Source organism: Labrus mixtus, chromosome 11 (genome assembly GCF_963584025.1).
Source record: "Labrus mixtus chromosome 11, fLabMix1.1, whole genome shotgun sequence".
Classification (NCBI taxonomy): Eukaryota; Metazoa; Chordata; class Actinopteri; order Labriformes; family Labridae; genus Labrus; species Labrus mixtus.
Window position 1 is genome coordinate 10,422,865 of NC_083622.1, and position 18,914 is coordinate 10,441,778.

Sequence of the window (18,914 nt, forward strand, 5' to 3'; positions counted from 1 at the left end):
TGTGAAAGAGGGGTGGATTATAGCCTATAAGATTTTTCTTCTTTCTGCTCCTTTTCATTCAAGATTTTAGATTTTATGTTTGTATTTATTAACTATATTGTTTGGTCGATGAATGAAATAAACTTACAAATAAAATAAATAAATATGTAGGCCTAGGCCAGGGGTGGGCAACTGGCGGCCCGGGGGCCACATGCGGCCCCCATCAACCCTCAACGTGACCCTCGGGTCAATTTTTACATATCAATTAATTGGAAAACATGAAGAAAACAAGACAAAAATCTGCCATGAAATAATGAAAACCAGAACTATGTCCATAATAATATTTGATCACTGGTATATGTTGAGTTAAATTGGAGACAAAATTGACTAGTCGTTTTTGTATTCTACAATTTGGCCCCCTGGCAGTGAGAATTAAATGAATGTGGCCCTTGCTGTAACCAAAGTTGCCCATCCCCCTGTAGATATTCTCTAAAAACTAGATAGGGCCGACAGACTTATATTCATATTTATAGCAAAGGCTAAGTCAAACACAACATGAAGTCAGAGGGTCTTTGTTGCAAAGTAGAAACTATTTATTTGTTGGCTGTTGAAGTTGGTAGATATAAAAACATATACGAGTACAAGGGGTTACAATACTCAAAATGTTGAGAAGGAGTCAAATTCTCGTCTGCATAGTAATAATTATTGATGAATTAATTGATTAATGGGGGGGTAAGTAAAGAAAAACTCGGGCGAAAACAAGTGTGATTGAAAGTAAACTACTTACCTTCACGTATCCTGGCAACATCCGCCAAACGGGTTTGCTCTTCCTGCGCACGCATCTCACGTTCAGAGGTTCAGACAGACAGACATCATGGCGGACGTGTTGGACCTTCATGAAGCGGGAGGAGAGGACTTTCCTATGGACGAGGATGGTGATGGTAACATTATTTTCTTCAAAAAAAAAAAAACGTGTTGGCAGCAGATTCTCCATAACCACAGCTTTCACATTATGTGTCGAGGTTGAGGTCTAACGTTTCAAAAGAAAGCCGTGGTCGAAAATGCATCAAACGCTTCCTGCGTGGTAGTAGGCCTGAGAAATGCTAACAAGCTAACATGAAGCTAATAAACACGCTGGTGGTTCATTCAGACTGGCTTTGTAAGATAGCTACTTAGTTATTGTTCATTCCTATTACTCCTAGTTCGCGTAATAATTACGAAACGTTTATAGTGTTTCCTATCGTGTTAGAAGAATTTACATTACCTTAACATTTAGTTTGGTTCACTTTTAGCATGCTGCTGCTAACATGGCGGTTAAGTCTGCCTGCAACTTTGGTTGTTTTAAGGTTATGTATCCCACAGACGTGTCTAATAGTGTAGCTCCTGTCCAGCTATAGCGTTAGTTGTGGCTGATATTTGAAACAGTAACTCACTTTGCTGGAGAAAAGATGTAGAAAGTTGTTGTTTCTACATTTTAAATGTGTGTAACTTTTCCTCCACAGAGAGCATCCATAAGTTAAAGGAGAAGGCCAAGAGGAGGAAAGGACGAGGCTTCGGCTCAGGTGAGTCACCACTCAGCTAGGGTTTAAGTGTAAGTTATTTTAACACGCTTTAACACAGTTTGTAATACAGTTTCTTTTGTGTTGTTTATTCCAGAGGAAGGTGCCAGGTCCAGAATCAAAGAGGACTATGATACTGTTGAACAGGACGGGGACGAGCCAGGCCCTCAGAGATGTAAGTTTTGCACATCATACAAATTCATTTGGTTTGTTGATAAATTAAAGGGCTGGTTATTGTACAATTCAATTCAATTTCTTTTTGTAGGTCGAGATTCATTTTTTTGTATTAATTAATTACAGTACCTTCTTGTATTTGTAGTGTGTTAATGTTTGCAATATCTGTATATATTTTTTAAGACAAGCTGACTCAAATTTTTGTTTTTCTGTTAGGCTATTCTTTAATAAAAAATAAATAATATTATGCTCTAAAGTGCCCATATAAGATAAAGATAAGATATACTTTATTCATCCCAGCAGGGAAATTTAGGTGTTCCAGCAGCCAGCATACATACAGACACACAACACATATATACATACATATCCCACCCATACAAAAAAACATGAGCCCACAAAACAGTTTGTGCCTGAGCTCAATTTTACACCACAAAAGTAATGACCATAACTGCTGTAGATAGATGAGAAAAGTAAAGGGCATGTTGCATGTGCACATGCCATCGTTTTTGAAAACACAAGTATCAATTTTTTACACACAATGCCAACATTTTATCTTCATTTTGAAAACAGAGTAGAATTTGTCCAACAGGTGACTTTTTCCCCTCAATAAAAAAACATCTCTGAATCAGTAGCAAGGTGTACTAGACACCAGCATCACTGGTAAATGTATATGACACAGCCGATTCATGTAACATTATATGCTGTTATCAGCAGGGGGTTGTTTCCATATATCTTCCACTGCACATTGAAGATCATCCTGAAGATTTTGGTATAGGGGACACCAAATCTATTTTCCATTTTTACTTTGTTACATGTTGAAGATAGAATATATTGTTTTTACATAAAAGGTACAAGCTAGATTTTGTTATGCTTATTAGTTATATTTGTTCATTTTGCTATGTTATGAGAGCCATAGTATTCTTAACGCTACATGGTGTATTAGTTTGTAAGGTTTAAAGGGCAGCATGGTTTATGATTTAACCCCTGAAGCCATTTTTTTTTTAATCTCGTTGCAGCTGTGGAGGGCTGGATCCTTTTTGTGACAGGTGTACACGAAGAGGCCACAGAGGAAGACATCCATGACAAGTTTTCAGAGTTTGGAGAAATCAAGAACCTGCATCTCAACCTTGACCGCAGAACAGGCTACCTCAAGGTGAGAATAACCATGTGTCATGTTTGTTTCCTTCATTTAATGGAAGAGATGTTTATAGTAAATTAATGTACCGGTGAAACAATTGTTTTGAAAACACAAAAAATATGTCATGATAGATATATTTAAAAAGAAACTTCTTTTAGAAACGTCCCTTGCCTTAATCACAAAGAAAATGTGCAGAAATGATAAATAAACACATTTAAGCGGGTTTTATTTGTAATTGGATTTTATTGTGCAGATGTTACCCTTCCTAACATAGAAGGAAGTAACCTGGCATGGGTAAACAAAAATAGGGAGAAAAAATGTGATCAGAAATTGCATCTTCATTAAAATTGGAAGGTGAAAGAAATTGGTCCGTGCGCCCCATGTATGGAGGCTATGGTTCTCCAAGCGGACGGCCCAGGTTCGAGTCCCACCTGTTGCTCCTTTCCCGCATGTCGTTGCCCACTCTCTCTCCCTGATTTTTGACTCTATCCACTGTCCTATCTCTCCATTAAAGGCCCAAAATAAATCTTTAAAAAAGGTGAAAGAAATAAAAAGATGCTTGGATTTTCTGAGGGTAGTTTGAACAAGAATTATGTTTACACCACCAGGAAATAAACATCTGTTCTGGTTCTTCTGAATTGCACTGCTTGTTGCCCAATACTCCTGTGATGCGTTTTTGATTGTTTATGAAATGGTCTGAAATGAGTAGTAATCTAGAGAACATCAGAGACTACATTAATTGTTTCTATTTTGGGAATTTTTAAATGTGCTGGGGAATATGTTTCAGACAGGATGATATATAGCCCGCTGAAGAAACTGCCTTTTCACTTTTACTACAGCAAAGATTCAACATTCGACTGTTAGACGGATGCAGGAAGGTTTTTTGTTTGGTTGTGACAGGGTGCAAACTTATCACCTTTCGGCGAAATTCGCAGTTTTCGAGCACGGCCCCTGCGACCGTTGAGTCGTTTACTACTGACTGTGGTCAGAGCGCTCAGCGCTCAACACAGCCTGAAGAAAGTAGGCTACTTCAGGGTCCTGTAGCCAATCATTGCAACGCGGTCGGCGCAAATCTGTCCGCGTTGCTACAAAATCTTGGAGGTGTGGTTGGCTGGGCGCTCAGACCCTCCTCTCACTGGCCACGATTGCGCAATATCGCAGCGCTGACCGCAAGAAGCATGAAACCTGATTTAATGAGTCGCAATGTGGAGCACATGGCTAATTTACACAACATTATTTTTCCGTGAAAACGCCCTTTTTGTTAAACATGCGGTCTGATCATATTTACCGTTTGGTTGCCAAAGGTAAAGATGTTGAGCGAAATGTGTGCTAGCTTGAAGGTAACTTCATACAGCTTTCTGGTTCATTATTAGCTCAGGCAACATTAAAGTGACAGCTGATCAACAAATGTAATAAGGTAGGCCAGAGGGAATATAAACTTAATGAAAACCAGCAGGAGCAAAACATCAGGTTAATATATTGAAAATGTTATATATTTTATGATAGAAGAGAAAATATTGCCATACTTGATGACTGTAATATGATGCTCTCAGACTCTTGCCCTGAAAGCTACTTGCATAGTGACTGCCCTTCACATCACCCCTTAGTAGAACATGGTAAACCCTGTTCTGCAAATTCATCCCATTTATAAAAAGGGACTCAAGGTTGGGAGCACGGGTTCTTCATGTTTCACTGAAGCTTTATCAAAAAGTTAGAACAGAACATAGATATCGACAAGCAATTGTGTTTTTCTTATTGTTTGCACTGCTTCTTTAGTAGGTCTAATTGCTAAAATCGTCCGTAAATTAACATTTTAAAGTTGATATTTAAAATTAAAATAAAAAATCTTCCCGGGGGTGCATGCCCCTGGACCCCCCTAGGAGGTTTGGATACATGTCACCTTTTTCATCCCAGATGAGTTTGCACCCCTGTTGTTGCTACCTAAGCGTGATCAGAACAAGATAAGCAAGAATTTAGAGATATCGCTTTGTCTGAAGGGGGAACAAAAGGAACACAAGTTCAGCTTTGGGCTGTAAATGGTGATTACAGTTAACTAGATAACCATGTGATAGGTTTTTGTAAACAAAGCGCCTTTGGCAGATATCCACCATTGTCATATTTCAGCTCTGCTGCCATAATGGGAGACGGACCAAACATGCATCTAGTGGAATTTGGGCTTACGTGAAACATTTGAGCCGGCTCAAAATTATAGTTTTATACAGTGGCTGAGGAAGTTTACAAGTATAACATATTCAAAAAGGGAACGATACGCATATTCAATGAGACACCCAATTAAGCAGCGTTAAATATGTTATCAACAAATCAACTTATTGTCCCTTTGTTTTCATCCTATCAAAACAATGTGGTACAAGTCACCTTTTCTTCAAGCCATAAGGGGGCAGCAGAGTTTAGAGTAAGAACAAAGCATCATTGGATATTAACTGTTTCCCCCTGTGTGTCAGGCTAAGGAAAGTCAGATTTTATTACAGGCTGTTTGAAGATTGAAAATGTTGTAGTAATCATGAATTTTAGTGCATTGTTGGCTTTGCTTTTGCAGTATGTAAGTTTGGTTTGAGCGGGGCTTTGACGTTAGTCAGCGTTAAGTATACTGATAGTTATATCTAATCGATCAGTAGCCGTGTCTAATGTACTGTTAGGCTTTTTAGCTTGTGCAGAAATCAAAATCATAATAATTGCGGTCAAAAAAGGATCCCAGTAACACGCTACTACGTTATTTTTTACACACCTTGCATTAATGAAACATAAATAAAACACCTTTCTTTTTTCTTTTATTTTAAAGATTTATTTTTGGGCCATTATTGTAGGGAAGGGATATTCGATACAGTTGGAAATAGGGGAGAGAGAAAGGGAGAATGTTAGCAAGAAAGGAGCCGCAGGTCGGACTCGTACCCAGATCGCCCGCTTGGAGGACACTAACCACTATGCTACAGGCGACCCGATAATAAAACACCTTTCTTTTTACAACTGAGAATTCCTTACACTTAGAATTTATTTTAACGAGATCTCTGAAATGTTTCTTAATGTGCACAGTCTCACATGTCCTGATTACCGTCCTCAGGGTTATGCACTGGTGGAGTATGAGACGTACAAAGAAGCCCAGGCAGCCATGGAAGGGCTCAACGGTCAAGACCTGATGGGCCAACCTATTAGTGTCGACTGGGGATTCGTCAGAGGCCCCCCTAAGAACAAGAGGAGGTAAGGGGGCTGTGTGTTTGGAACATATAGTTATATGGTAATATTGATGGGATTCAATCGTGTGTTTTTTTTTCATACTAAACTATTCCCTGATATTTTAAGTTCTTTCAGTTTTTAAGTTCTATCAAGATAAATGAATTAATTGGATTAGTTTTATTGCACTTAAAATATGTCCCTTAATATCATAATTTGTTTTGCTTTTACAGGACTGGTGGACGGAGACGCAGCAGAAGTCCAGACAGGAGGCGGCGTTGAGTTTGACAGTTATCAGTGGCCAGAGGAGTTGTCTGTCACTTCCGACGGACACTTTAAATACCTGTCATACCTCTCATAAGAATCTAATTCCTGTTTAGTTTTTTTGTACACTATTTGTGGATCTATTTGTGCTATTCCTTATCTCAGCTATTAGGCAAGGAATGTCTCTAAGAAGAAAGAAAACAAATTGGTCTAACAGAGGCATTCTCAGGTTTTTTGTAAGATGTTTATGCTGTTTTACAATTCAACAGAAAGATATCAACACAGCACAGTCAGTTATAGTTGTTTTTACTTCGATCAGCCACTTGTAGCGCGTACATTTTGATGCTTTTCATGATTCCCTTCATTGTTGTTTCAGTTTGCTCAATGTAACGTACATTTTATTGTGCGGAAGTGTTTTGGTTTATTACTTGGGTAAATATTAAACTTTTTTTAAAACTTAAATGAGTGACCTGTGTGTGTGTTTTATTTAGCACCGTTAATGACGTAGGGTTTACGTCATCCTAGATGACCTCATCCGGGCAGTGAAGCCGCCCCGGCTATTTTGTCCACTCTAAAGCACCTGTCACTCTGGATTCAGTGACACTCATAGGCTGTTCGGACTAAACCCCTTGCCCCTCATCTTTCTACAGCCAATTGGCAAACGCATGCCTTGTACTCTGTCGATCTCATTTGGTGTTTACTCTATCGGGGAGCATCAGTCAAAGACCCCGAGGTTGACCATTGGAGCTTCGGAACGTCAATGAATCTGAATCTGCGCTCTGATTGGTTGTCTCCCCTAAGGGGGCGGGCTTAACTCTTCGGTTGACGTTGTTGTTGTAAGTGGTGGAGAAATTACTTTGTCGGTGGTGGTCCGGTTTGGGATTTTACGCCTAATTCCACCTATGGAGATGCTAAAAAGTTAGGAAGTGTTGCTCCTGGGAACGTATCTAATATTCACAAGTTGAAACTTGCTGGAAAACCACATGGGACGAAGAAAAAAAACATCTGCGAGGCCGTCCAAGGTAAGCAGTAAAGGGATACTCTTTGCTACTAGCGCTAGCTAACGTTAGCTGCTGATTAGCCAGGCTTGAAGTAGCCACTTGCTAGCCAAACGTCACGGTTCGCTTCACTTATTTACAAACGAGCACAACTAATTTGTTAAAAAAGCAATCATGCACATGCATTGCAGCTTTCCGAGGATATCATACGATAGCATATTCGGTGGATTTAAAGTTACTGGGATGAGTGTAAACGTCTCATGAACCCCATGCGTTTGAACGCCTCAAATGCGTTTATGTAAGCATGTGTATTGTTCGTTGATATTTAGTCGTAGCCCTTATATCCGTCTCAGAGTCAGCATTTAGAGACAAGCAATCAATACAAGCATTAATCTGCATCAATTTGTAGTTGAGTGAACGGATGCTGTAGATCACATTAGCTTTATGAGCTGTCAGCTGTAGCTGTGCAGTGTAAATACTGCATATCAAAGTTTTTTTCTGAATGGTAGATAAGTTATTCACTGGCCGTTTTATCAGTTATGTTTCCTTTCTATTTAGTAGGAAATTAAATATTACTTGGCTTGTTTTTTTTGAGGGATATATAGAGAGAGAGCTGGCAGTCACGATCCAGATTATCTGGAGTCCAGTTTGTATTTCAGGTGCGTGTGTGATGTAACATTTGCTTAAAGCACCAGCTTAGAGGGGAAACATGTTTACACTCATTCACCATTATTTCCTAAGCATCAAGACTGCTTGCATTGAGATTACCTCAAGAGGAAAACTTGATTGTGTGAGGTAATTTAGCAGCACTGTGAGGCTTTTCTTCTGCCAGATATGTGACTACTTTGTGAGCTGGCTGCTGGTCATTTGAGTTCAGCCCTCCCGTGCTCGTTTTGTAACTAGGACTGGTCTTATTTGCCATCATTTCCAGTATCACCACTATGAGAGAGTGTTGCCTTACACCTCCCCTTGAATTATTCAGGTTCCTCAGTTTGTGGGCTCCTTTTGTTTGCTTGGACACGATCACACACAGTCAACATTACTAAATGTGGGACGGAGATACAAGTGCTTTACACTCTGTACTTGGTCCACTGGGCAATGTTGACATTGTTAAAAAAGCTGAAACCTGAATGTAGGAACTCCACTGTTAGGTTGATTGAATTTCAAGGAGCTAGGTGTAGTGTGTAGAAGCAAAAACAACCAACCTTCACAGCTGTACTAACAGTTTATAAAGGTGATAGGGGATGATGTCTGAAATGATGTGCTCAACTGCGTAACACTTAGGATTTTAGATCACAAGTTTTATCACATTACAATAACATGACGATATTTGCAGATATAATTTATGGTTGCCTACCGACAAACTGGTCGGGGACTACAGCTGGAAATTAGCCGCAAAGGCTAAAGCTGCTCCTTTTACAGTGCAGTTAACTAAAGGGGAAACAAATAAACTAAAGCTAAACTAAATCAGAAAGTCTGTCATGATATCAGTATTTTTGATTAAATTAAGCTTTCTATCGGTATGAGACGGTTATTTCTTACATGACTATTTAATCACACAAAACTTAATTTAACAAACTTTCATACTGACCTCCAGTTATATGAATTAAAATAACTATTCTTTAAGATGTAAAGCCCTTATAGGCTGATTGCTAAGTTAGTGTGTTTGGACAGTAAGTAAAATGTCTGATCATTAAAATATATGTCCATGTTAATAGATTGTTTCACACCTGCTCTTAGTAAGAATAAACTACCAGATTAGTGCTTACCAAAATAACTGGTTGGTCTATTCTACCCGTCACAGTGCAGGTGTTGTTCCTATGTTGAATATGTTTCCTATCTCTGGATCATAAATTAATTTAAGTTGCCTTTCAGCCTGGGGCTCCACCGAGTTTTGTAGCACAAATATGAGAAGGTGTTTTACTTCCCTGATGCAAAGACTGTGAGGCAGCGTGAGCTTGCAATGTCTGTCGGGCTTCATTATGCAAGGCCTCAACACTTCAAGGAACATATTGATGCATACAGCTGCACATAGAGCACCTCAGGCATGTATTTCAAGTTGGGTGTAGCATCCACCCCTTTAATGCAATTAAGATTCCAAACTGTCAGTGTGATGAAGGACTCAGATCATAGGAAATATGTGCTTTTATTCACCCTTCAATGCCACAAAAAAACATACTTTAGCCACTTTGTAAGCACTTACAAGATTAGAGCTGGTTTGTAAACACTTGAACGGCTCTATCAGTCGATGCACCAAACAGTCGGTAAATAAATCAACTCACAACCTGCCTCCAGTGGCCTCAGAACAAGGCAGGAGTATTTTTAAAGCTGTTGTTTCCCATAGATATTGCAATTGGATTTTCTTTGAACCATTTGATTTTTGTTGATCCACATGAAAATGTGCGGCTTGCAATCTGCAACTTATCCCACAGGGATCTCCGACTGTGTTCAAATAGGCTGCGGTAAGCATTTCACCAGCCTTGTTTGAAAATGATACAGAGGAGATGGCATGGATGATGAGACTGGTGAAATGTTTTCACTACCGTCTTATACGATAAGTAATGTGTTAACACTTGTAATGCCAACAGAAAAAGGTTGGTTATAGAACTATCATCTTGAAAGTTGCTATTTCTAGAAAATTGAAGGAGGACTGTCCCTTGAAATCTGCCTGATCTGGTTGTTCACGTATGCACCTCACAACAGAAGACTATCCCTGTCGGACGGGAGGTGGGCAGGTGGCCTTCTGAAGCAACAAATGGGGCTGCTGTGGCTCAGCTGGTAGAGTTTTCGTCTTTCAGGGTCGAGGGTTCGATCCCCAGCTCCTGCAGCAACAAGTCCAATGTGTCCTTGGGCAAGACACTGAACCCTGAATTGCTCCCGCTGCTTCGTCGGCGGTGTATGAATGCATAGGAATGGAATAAGTTACATCTGATGGTCTCACTACATAGCAGCCTCTGGCGTCAGCGTGTTGAAGAAGAGAATAGAATAGAATAGTGTGAATGTGTAGGTGTGACATGCAGTGTAAAAGCGCTTTGAGTAGTCAGAAGACTAGAAAAGCGCTTTATAAGCTGTGAAAGCAACAGAGTCTGCTATACGGCGCTAAAATTAGAATATTTGACTTCAGGTCAATGCTATGTGTAGTTTGACAGAATCACAATATCTACAGAAGAGCGGAGAATAAGATACTGGTGAACACTGTATCGTCATGCACGATTGTGGGAATTAAACGTCACCATCCTCACCTACTCACTTTAGGTGAATTCTCCTGATTTATATCCGGCTGTGTTCTCACATCAGCTCACTCAGATTTTCTGTGGAAGATACTACTCTGACCTTCTAGCACACCTAGTTCTATAAACGTCATATTTTCCTGTGAAGACTCCTCTGAAGGCCTTGAAGGCGTGGCATATCACATTTTTGATCGACTTCTCCCTGACTCCAAACCCAGCAACTTTCACATATGACTGTCAGCGTTGTATTGTGAAGCCCAATATAGCATGTCAAGACATCAGAGTCAGAATCAAAGAATGAAGCTGCCGATGTGACAATATGAATTCCAGTTAGTCACAGCAAGTTGAAATACATTATGCTGTGCCTCCCAGTCTAAAGTAGTTCTTAGCAAACACATGCGATGTTAGCTGACATGCGCCTAAGCTATGAATGAAATGCTTAATGATGGCTGTAGCATTGAGGCTTACATTTGTTGCCAAAATTTTGCAACAATGGTTGATACTCTATGCTTGGTGTTAATTGTCAAATAGGAGTTAACTTGGTTACCACTGTAATAGATATCCAGGCTAAACCAATCCCAATTCAGAGCTAATATCAGGAAAGATTTCAGAAACTTTAATGACAGTATTTCATATTGGACTGAAACAAATTTACTGTACTTTTAAAATTCTTACAATAATGTACATGAAACCTCAGATTACATAGTTAGAAGGCTTTTGTGGATTTGGGTTTACAGCGGCTTAACATGGACCTCACTGACTGTGTTTGTGCTGGACAACTGCGGCTGTTTTGACTGACTCTGAATATAGTGTTTTCACAGGGTTACCATGCTGCTTCAGCAATGCAGAGGGTATGAAAATTTAAATGTTCTTGCTAGGCTCCCCCAAGCAGCTGCACAGTGAGTGTGCGTGTGTTTCTGTGTGTGCTTCAGTGAGTTCATCAGGGATCCAGTGTCAGTGTCAGAGCCCAGCCCATTTGGCTGTGGAGGTTTTCCCATAGGATCTCTCAAACACGGTCAGATTAATAAGTAAATAGTCGAGTGCTTCTTCAGGTTAGTAGGACACACACATGACTTTTCTGTCGAGCATTCACATTCTGCACAATTTCACAGGATACCCCACTACCCCCCTCCTCATATAAGACATATCATGGATCTCATATTCAAACAGTGATTCATCTGGGCTCTAAGTAGTACGCTTTAGAAAGACAAGAACAGATGTGATATGAAAGAAAAAACTACCTGCATCCCCAGGCTGCCACAGTGAGACAGGGATCAATAGGTGGCCTGTCTCCTAAAGCCTCTGTGTCCAGACAGAGACTTAGAAAACTCTGTGCAGCCCCACCCTCCCCAGCATGGCTGGTTGCCTGCCAGTCTTGTGACACAGCAGCCAGCAAGTGCCCCGGGCTGTTTGTGTGAGGGTGCAGAGACCTGGAAGGCATCTACCTGGCTGCCAGCAGCTACTACTTCAATGCGAACATTATGTTGTGGACAGGAACCTACCTACATTTCTTTTGACATTTCACACAGTTATTGTACAGTAGCCATGACTGTAACGTATAGTGGGATAGATATATGAGGAAAGATAGACTTATGGCACCTACTAGGCAACTTTAATCCCATGCCGCATGAGATGTTACCCTCACAGGGGAGGCTATGGTAATGAGAGCTTGCTGTATCAGTTGCGTTTCCTTTTCCTCCTCTACATATACAGCGCAGGATGTGGAAATGATATTCACTGTATAACTATACAAGCTTTCCTCAGCTTTTTCTACCCTGTCTGTAATTGTGAGTCAGGACGTTTCTGGGCGGGGAGCTGCTGTGTTTCCCCCAGCCAACGAAAGCACGCAGGTGAGGACACATTTCATTTGGATGCGATACAAACCAGGCGAATATGACTGATGTGGGCGTAGCAAAAAAAAAGAGGAGAACATTATATTCATTATTAGTGAGGAGAAACGCCAAGCGGATAAAGCTCGTTCCCAAGCGAGGGTTTTACCTGTGGACACGGAGTTGGCCTGCTTTCTGTTGGACAGGAAGGTGCCAAACTCCGGTGGTTAGCTTGTACTAGTGTGTGGTAGTTTGCAGTAAACATACACGCTAAACCTGCAGTGAGTAAGAGCTTCTGGTAGCATTGAACCAAGGAGGAGGGGCCCAGTTTGAATGTTGTGTTTACAATCTGCAAAAAGCATTTCTACTGACGCTATACCTTTAAATTAAATTTTGTTATAAAGCTGCCAAACCCACTCCCACCCACCCTAAGTTCATTTGGAAGGACTTTAAACTGACCATATTACTCTAGCAAACACTGATAAAAAGTTTGATCATTTCAAGTTTCACTCCAGCTAGCAGTGTTGGTCATTATCTTTTGTCCGTCACCCCTCTGCTGCTTGGTCCTCAATGCTATTTTTTCAGCTTCATGAGGATTTTTTTGGAACCAATTTTTATTGTCAAAATCTGTTCCACAACTTGTAATTTTCTCACTTCCTTTGTTGCATTATTAGCTTCCCCCTCTGCAGTGTAGCTGCTGTGCTAGGTCATGAATTGCAAAACAAGCGTTTTGTCACATATTTAACTCTCTCCCAACCTGCAGATGATTTGTCCTTATTTGGATTTAGTTGGATTGAGAATTATTACATTGAAAATTAATTCATTTATATATTTCTAAACTGTCCCATGTGGTAGAACTATAAATCAAATCTAATATGACAAATCAATTCAGAGCACATGATGTGTGTCCATGAGACAGGAAACAACATAAAGCAAGTACTGCAATGATTGAGTGTGAGATTGGCTTGTACTGGCATTCATCAAAGTGGCTGATAGAGAGAAAAAAAAAAGTAGCAGCTATAGCTAAACTGCGACAGCACTTGTTAAGGGGGTAATGTTTATAATAAAGCTTTACAGCAGGTGAATAATGAGCTCTGGGTGCCTCTCTAACCCGCTGACGGAAGTGTAGTTTCCTCTGAGGACTAGAAGTCATCAGTCCTCCCCCTGTTGATCCAGGACAGCAGGAGTAATCCCACACACAGCCTTGATGAGGAGCCTGTCACCCATGATGACATCACACAGGGAGTGACGTGAAGCCGCCCTGCTGTGTACAAGGCCTGGCCTGCAGCACGTGGGGATTCACATGAGCATTAGTGTCTGCCGCCTGCAGAGGCGGGTGCTTGTTTAGCCACTGGCTTTAGATCTAGCAGGGCTTGGTTGGCTTCACATTCAGGTTGATTTAGCTTGGCGAGATCTTAAACATTTGAATTACCCCTATATGTTACATGTTAGTTGCTTTTTAGTGGAATTTTGTTTCTCTAAGTGAAGCCTTTTTTTGCCTTGGTGAAGCTAATAACTCTCTTAGTGCAGTATTTTTATTGCAGGAGTTCAGCAAATAAAGTCAATGCCTAAACAGCCCGACCAAAGGTTCAAGCCTGGGTCAGTAAATGTCTTTTATTCCTCAAGGGTAAATATGCAAAAATAAGCAGTAGTCATCAAGCTGGCCTTCTAAATGTGAATTATGTAATGAAAAGAAAAGCAGTGTTTATTCATAAAACAGAAGAGATCTTTGGCGTCATTACAACCCTGAGACATTATTTATAAGGCGTGTGCAGTGTAATGTACCTCTATGTGAAAGGTAAAGTTTATATTGTTGCGTCTTTATTAAAAATTTTTTGACTTTGCATTTTCCCCCAGCGTTTATAATTTTAGTTGCATAACTGTATTTTATAAAATTTTTTGGATGCATTTGATACGGTGCTTGTAGTTATTTTCTGTACTGTGATGACAAAAATCTTTCTAAATATAAAGTGAAGTCTTGTGTGTAGCTAGTATTATCTATTCTGTGAGTTGTCATCTATTAGATAAACTGCTGATCAATCTGTTTGTGTATTTTTTTAAAGTGGGGAAAGATGTCAAAATTGACTTATTCCATTTCCTCTTTGATAGCAAACTGAATATCTTTAGATAAAACAAGGCATTTCACGACGCCTTGTTAGGATTTCAGAAACTGTCAGCTACATTTTTAACTTTCATACCATTCAACTTATTAATCATTGCCCTTCATCACAGTTCACTCTGAAGATGAGTTCAAGTGCCTGGCTTTAATGGGATATTATACACTTCTTGACATCATGGTCATGATGAAAGTCATTTCAGAGCTCTATCTTTTGTTCATATAACACATTTTTATTATTTAAATCATCTTAGGTATTACAGTAGAGTCAAATATATAGAAGTCATTGTTGCATTTCCTCACTCTTTGTTAGAAGCGGTGGGCTGGGAAGTGTTCAGATGGATGCAGAGGCTTGTATTTCTTCACAAAGGCTAAAAAAAAAAAATCAATGAAAGGCCGTCAGGGCTGAATGAGGACTTCTCTCCCACAGAGTCTGGAGTATAGGTTGGCAGCTTTTAGGAATACTTAAAACCAATGCATAATGTTTACAAAGTCAGCAAATGATCTATCTACCTCTGTGCTGCTGTGTTTCAGAGGTAAACAACACTTAGCGCAGGGTAGTTTGTTGCAGGATGTCTTGTTTTGGGTCCCCTCTTGTGCACATCTCAAACAGAAAAGCAGTGATAGCAGATTAGCTTCCACTTCCCCTCGCTGGCTGTGAGGATCAAATACCGTCATTTCATTTTCTGCTGTTTCAGGTGTCCACCGCACTCGCACTGTGCGCCATGTAATGTGGTCTCTGTGTGGAATGTGGGAATGCCACTTATGGTCCCCTATAGCCCTCTCCACAGTAGCCTATTTCATGTGGCTGTTAATTAGCACTCCTTGACTGGTGATTACTGGGCCTGACTGCAGTGACATGCCCCGGGCAGAGACTGGGAACCTCTGAGGCCTGCTTTTATAGACTCCTTTATAAACCATCGCAGCAGAGAGGATGGAAATAAAGCTGAGATTTACTGCTAGGGATGGTGGACATTATGGATATCATTTCATCCTGGACAAATACAGCATTTTCTTGATGTTTGGCTCCCAAAGGATTTTCTTGAACAGAATCAAAATGACAGTGCTGTTATTAAAAGTGGTCATCACTGGGACGGCTGTGGCTGAGTTGGTAGAGTTGGTTGTATTGTTGGTTGCAGCTACATGTCCAATGTGTCCTTCGGCAAGACACTTAACCCCAAGTTGCTCCGCTGCTTCGTCACTGGTGTGTGATTGTGTACGAATGGGATTACCATAGTCACTCTGCAATCAGTGTGTGAATGTGTAGGTGTGACCTGCGGTGTAAAAGAGCTTTGAGTAGTCAAAAAAAGCTTTATACAAGCTCAAGTCTATTTAACCGTTCATACTATTTTTACAGTTTCAGAGAAACATGCTTTACTTGTGTGTGACAATTAAAATTAAAAGTCTATGAATGAACAAAAGCTGTTTTGGTATCTAGATATTCAGGGAAATATCTTTAAAAGAAGCCAGTGCAATATGGAAACTGTTGTAACTTCTTCTGATGAGAGGCTCAGCCAAAATTCAGATCCTGGCGCTGTGTCTGACAAACTATAGAGTATGTGTGTCAGTGAGTATGATTGTGTCAAAGATGAAAACTTGCTCTGTTTAGGAACACGAGAGCAGAGCAGAGACACTGCCCAGGACAGCGAAACGCATAAAAGACACTCAGGTTATGCTGAAATAAAACGGCCGCACATAAATTATGTAAATTCCAAAAACAAAAAGTATTTCATGCCTTTTCTTTTGGAGGGGCGGGAGGTCGTTGTTGGGGTGGCGGGTCGCCACTCCAAATGAATGGTAGGGCAAACACTGCATAGAGATAATGGCCTTAAAACACCAGATGTTGGAGCGTCGATGGCCTGGCGGTTGTGTCGCGCGCCCCATGTGCACGGCCGTGAGTTCGGATCCGGCCTCGGCCCTTTGCTGCATGTCATCCCCACCTCTCTTCTCACATTTCAACTGTCCTATCCAAGAAGGCAAAACGGCCCAAAAAACAAAAACGAAACACCAGCTGTTCTCAAATGAGACCCATCCTTTTTAGAAGAATAAAGTATGGGTAGACTTATTAATTTTTTTAACAAAAGTTGTTGCCCTTTCTGTATGCATATAAAAAAATAAGCTCCTTGGTGATTTGGGAAATTTCTGCCCTCAAATTTAAACTCTGAAAAGTCCTTCTCTTAACAAAACTGTGTGTTCAGTGTTGCAGGTGTTTGCTTTCTGTGCAGTACTTTGGAGAACTTGATGAACTCGGAGATCTCTGATTACATGCACCGCGGCACCATGACATCAGCTCTCAAACACTGATAAACACTTGTGCTCATGCAGAAGTTATTACTGCCCATTTCAGCTGGCAGGATGTAGCTGTAGATATGTGGTACCATGTGAATGTCAATAAATCAATAAATTGTCTTTTTCCCGCAGTTATTGGACGTTTTGTTATAATATCAGTAAATCATGAAGAATATTTAACAGTGGCACAAGATGACGTCCTTAAAGGATATTTTTTCATAGAGGAGTAAAGAAACCAGAAAAAAAACATTACATTGGAGAGGCCAGACACTAAGAGTTGTGCAATTCTTCTAGAAAATTTAGCTAAATTTCAAGAAGGTTCATATTAGATTGAAGATAACAACTTTTAAGCACTTTGATGCCTTCAAGGGACTAGGTTGTGTTTTGTCTGATGCTATGTCCCATTTCCTGAATATTTACACCTTGTCACCTGAATAGATAATAGACAAATGAAGATGAGTTAACATCATCTTGAACCTCACTTGAGCTCGCCCTGTCTGCAAATTAAGTGGCTTCTCTAACCATCCATGCTATGTTGGGTTCAAAGGGACGTCATGGTGTTTTCTGTTTATGGAAATTACACATGAATAGGGCGTGAGCTTGCCTTGTGTCATACTTTAAGCAAGCAGGTGATGTTATAAGTATATTATAATGTTTGCTGAAGACATCCGGCATTCACCATTTGAGGGTTTTGTTCCTGACTGTTTATAAATGTGGATTTTAAGGTGTTTTTTGAGATTCAAACTGTGGAGTTTCTATGTGTAATTACGAGCAGAATATTTTTAGACTATCTGAAACAGGAGGTTGCTATGATTCTGGCAACTAGGTGGTAATTCTCTGTGTGACTCGGCCCTGTAGATGTGCTAACAAAGTAGTTATTGCTCTGGTTTAAAAGCAAAGATATCAGTCTAGTCTCTCTCTCTCTGTAAAACACATGAAAGGATCGGGACCTTAGGAACAACACTTAAAAAACAATGTAAATGCCTCCTTTTGTTATTTCTTGTGAACTATTTTTAGATCAGATGAACTTTATTCTCTTGCAGCAGCTCAGTCAAAAAGTTCAAAGCTACTGCGACCTTTGTTTAGCACATTTTGTGGCTTCATACGCTCCTATTCAAAATCTGTACGTAGATTTGTTTATCTCACCTTATTTTGCCTTCAGCCCTCAAGTAAAGAAAAAGGGCTGGTTGCTGAGTTCACATGGATCAGGTTTGGATGTTTCTGAGCCAGCAAGCTGGATAGGGGAGGCCCAGTGGGGGAAGCTAGACTTGGCAAATTTTTGTGTGATGACTGGACAGCTTTTTGGACCAGACCAGCTCGAGTGGCACGGCCTCTGAGAGGGCAGGCGCGGTGTGGAATCTCTGACATCAGCTGTGTGTGCATTCACACTGGTGTTGTCTTACCCATTACACACACAGACGCCCACAGCTGGTGGTCAAGCCTTCATCATGGCTGGAATGTGCACACTTCATGGTTCATACCACAAAAAATGTTATCCATTAGACTCAAATTTCTGCAAAAGGAAAGTTTCACGACTTTTGTTGGGAAGTTTATAATTTCCTGCCTTTTTTAAACCTGGAATTCCAATAGTTTTTAAACTACCATGTCCACTTGACACTTCTTACAGTTTACGCTGACTGGTTGAAGATAACAAATGCCCTTATTTGGGGAGAACCTACCCAGTCCACTGCAGCGCCACCACAAACAAAAGCTTTCCTGGATTCACATGAAGAAGCGTTTTTCAGCTAAGGGACTTGAAACGGTCCACTACGTCCAATAATTCACATGTCAACAAAGCTCTGTGGATGTTCTGTTTTTGCTGCAGCTCGGAGGGTTTTATTGATTTTACTCCAATGACCAGCTTACTGGCATATTTCCCTTTTGTCTAGAGAAATGGTCACACTCTAATTTTCTGTATTGATTTCTGAGATGTGAACCAATGGGATCTGAAAACATCGGTCCCCTCCCTCATTACTGGTCGAGCACAGCTGCTCCTCTGAGTGGGAGGATTAGTGAGGCTGCACTTTACAAAATGATCAGGAAGTAATGGCTTTCAGTGCCAAATGGACAGAATCTTAACTTTTGTGTTATTTTTATTTGTCCTTTTCTATCTTATTCGCGACAGGCTTCAGTCTTTCTCCTTTGTGAT

The 18,914-nt window shown here is 40.4% G+C and overlaps 2 protein-coding genes across 4 annotated transcripts in view; both read left to right on the forward strand.

Annotated features, from left to right (window-relative positions):
* The first annotated feature begins 779 nt into the window (after positions 1-779).
* On the forward strand, positions 780-6,765 carry rbm8a (RNA binding motif protein 8A). 2 transcript variants are annotated; one of them, XM_061049909.1, is made up of 6 exons: positions 780-920; positions 1,482-1,541; positions 1,636-1,713; positions 2,729-2,865; positions 5,930-6,066; positions 6,273-6,765. In XM_061049909.1, exons 1-6 carry the CDS (start codon positions 854-856, stop codon positions 6,319-6,321), a joined length of 528 nt encoding a protein of 175 aa, XP_060905892.1. In that variant the 5' UTR covers positions 780-853; the 3' UTR covers positions 6,322-6,765. The 2 variants fall into 2 exon arrangements, with proteins under 2 accessions (XP_060905892.1, XP_060905894.1); XM_061049911.1 differs by having other exon boundaries at positions 788-914.
* Positions 6,766-7,154: 389 nt separating this feature from the next.
* Positions 7,155-18,914, forward strand: part of otud7b (OTU deubiquitinase 7B) — a 47,464-nt gene continuing 35,704 nt past the window's right edge. For both annotated transcript variants that reach the window (XM_061049912.1, XM_061049913.1), the window contains exon 1: positions 7,155-7,325. The gene's annotated coding sequence lies outside the window, so the exon portion shown is untranslated. The remainder of the gene's footprint in view (positions 7,326-18,914) is intronic.

Excerpts from the sequence above, each read along its gene's own strand:
- rbm8a (XM_061049909.1), top strand. The coding sequence starts at position 854 with ATGGCGGACGTGTTGGACCTTCATGAAGCGGGAGGAGAGGACTTTCCT. Across the intron at positions 1,714-2,728 it reads CGAGCCAGGCCCTCAGAGAT|CTGTGGAGGGCTGGATCCTT; the intron begins GTAAGTTTTGCA and ends ATCTCGTTGCAG. Across the intron at positions 6,067-6,272 it reads CCCCCTAAGAACAAGAGGAG|GACTGGTGGACGGAGACGCA; the intron begins GTAAGGGGGCTG and ends TTGCTTTTACAG.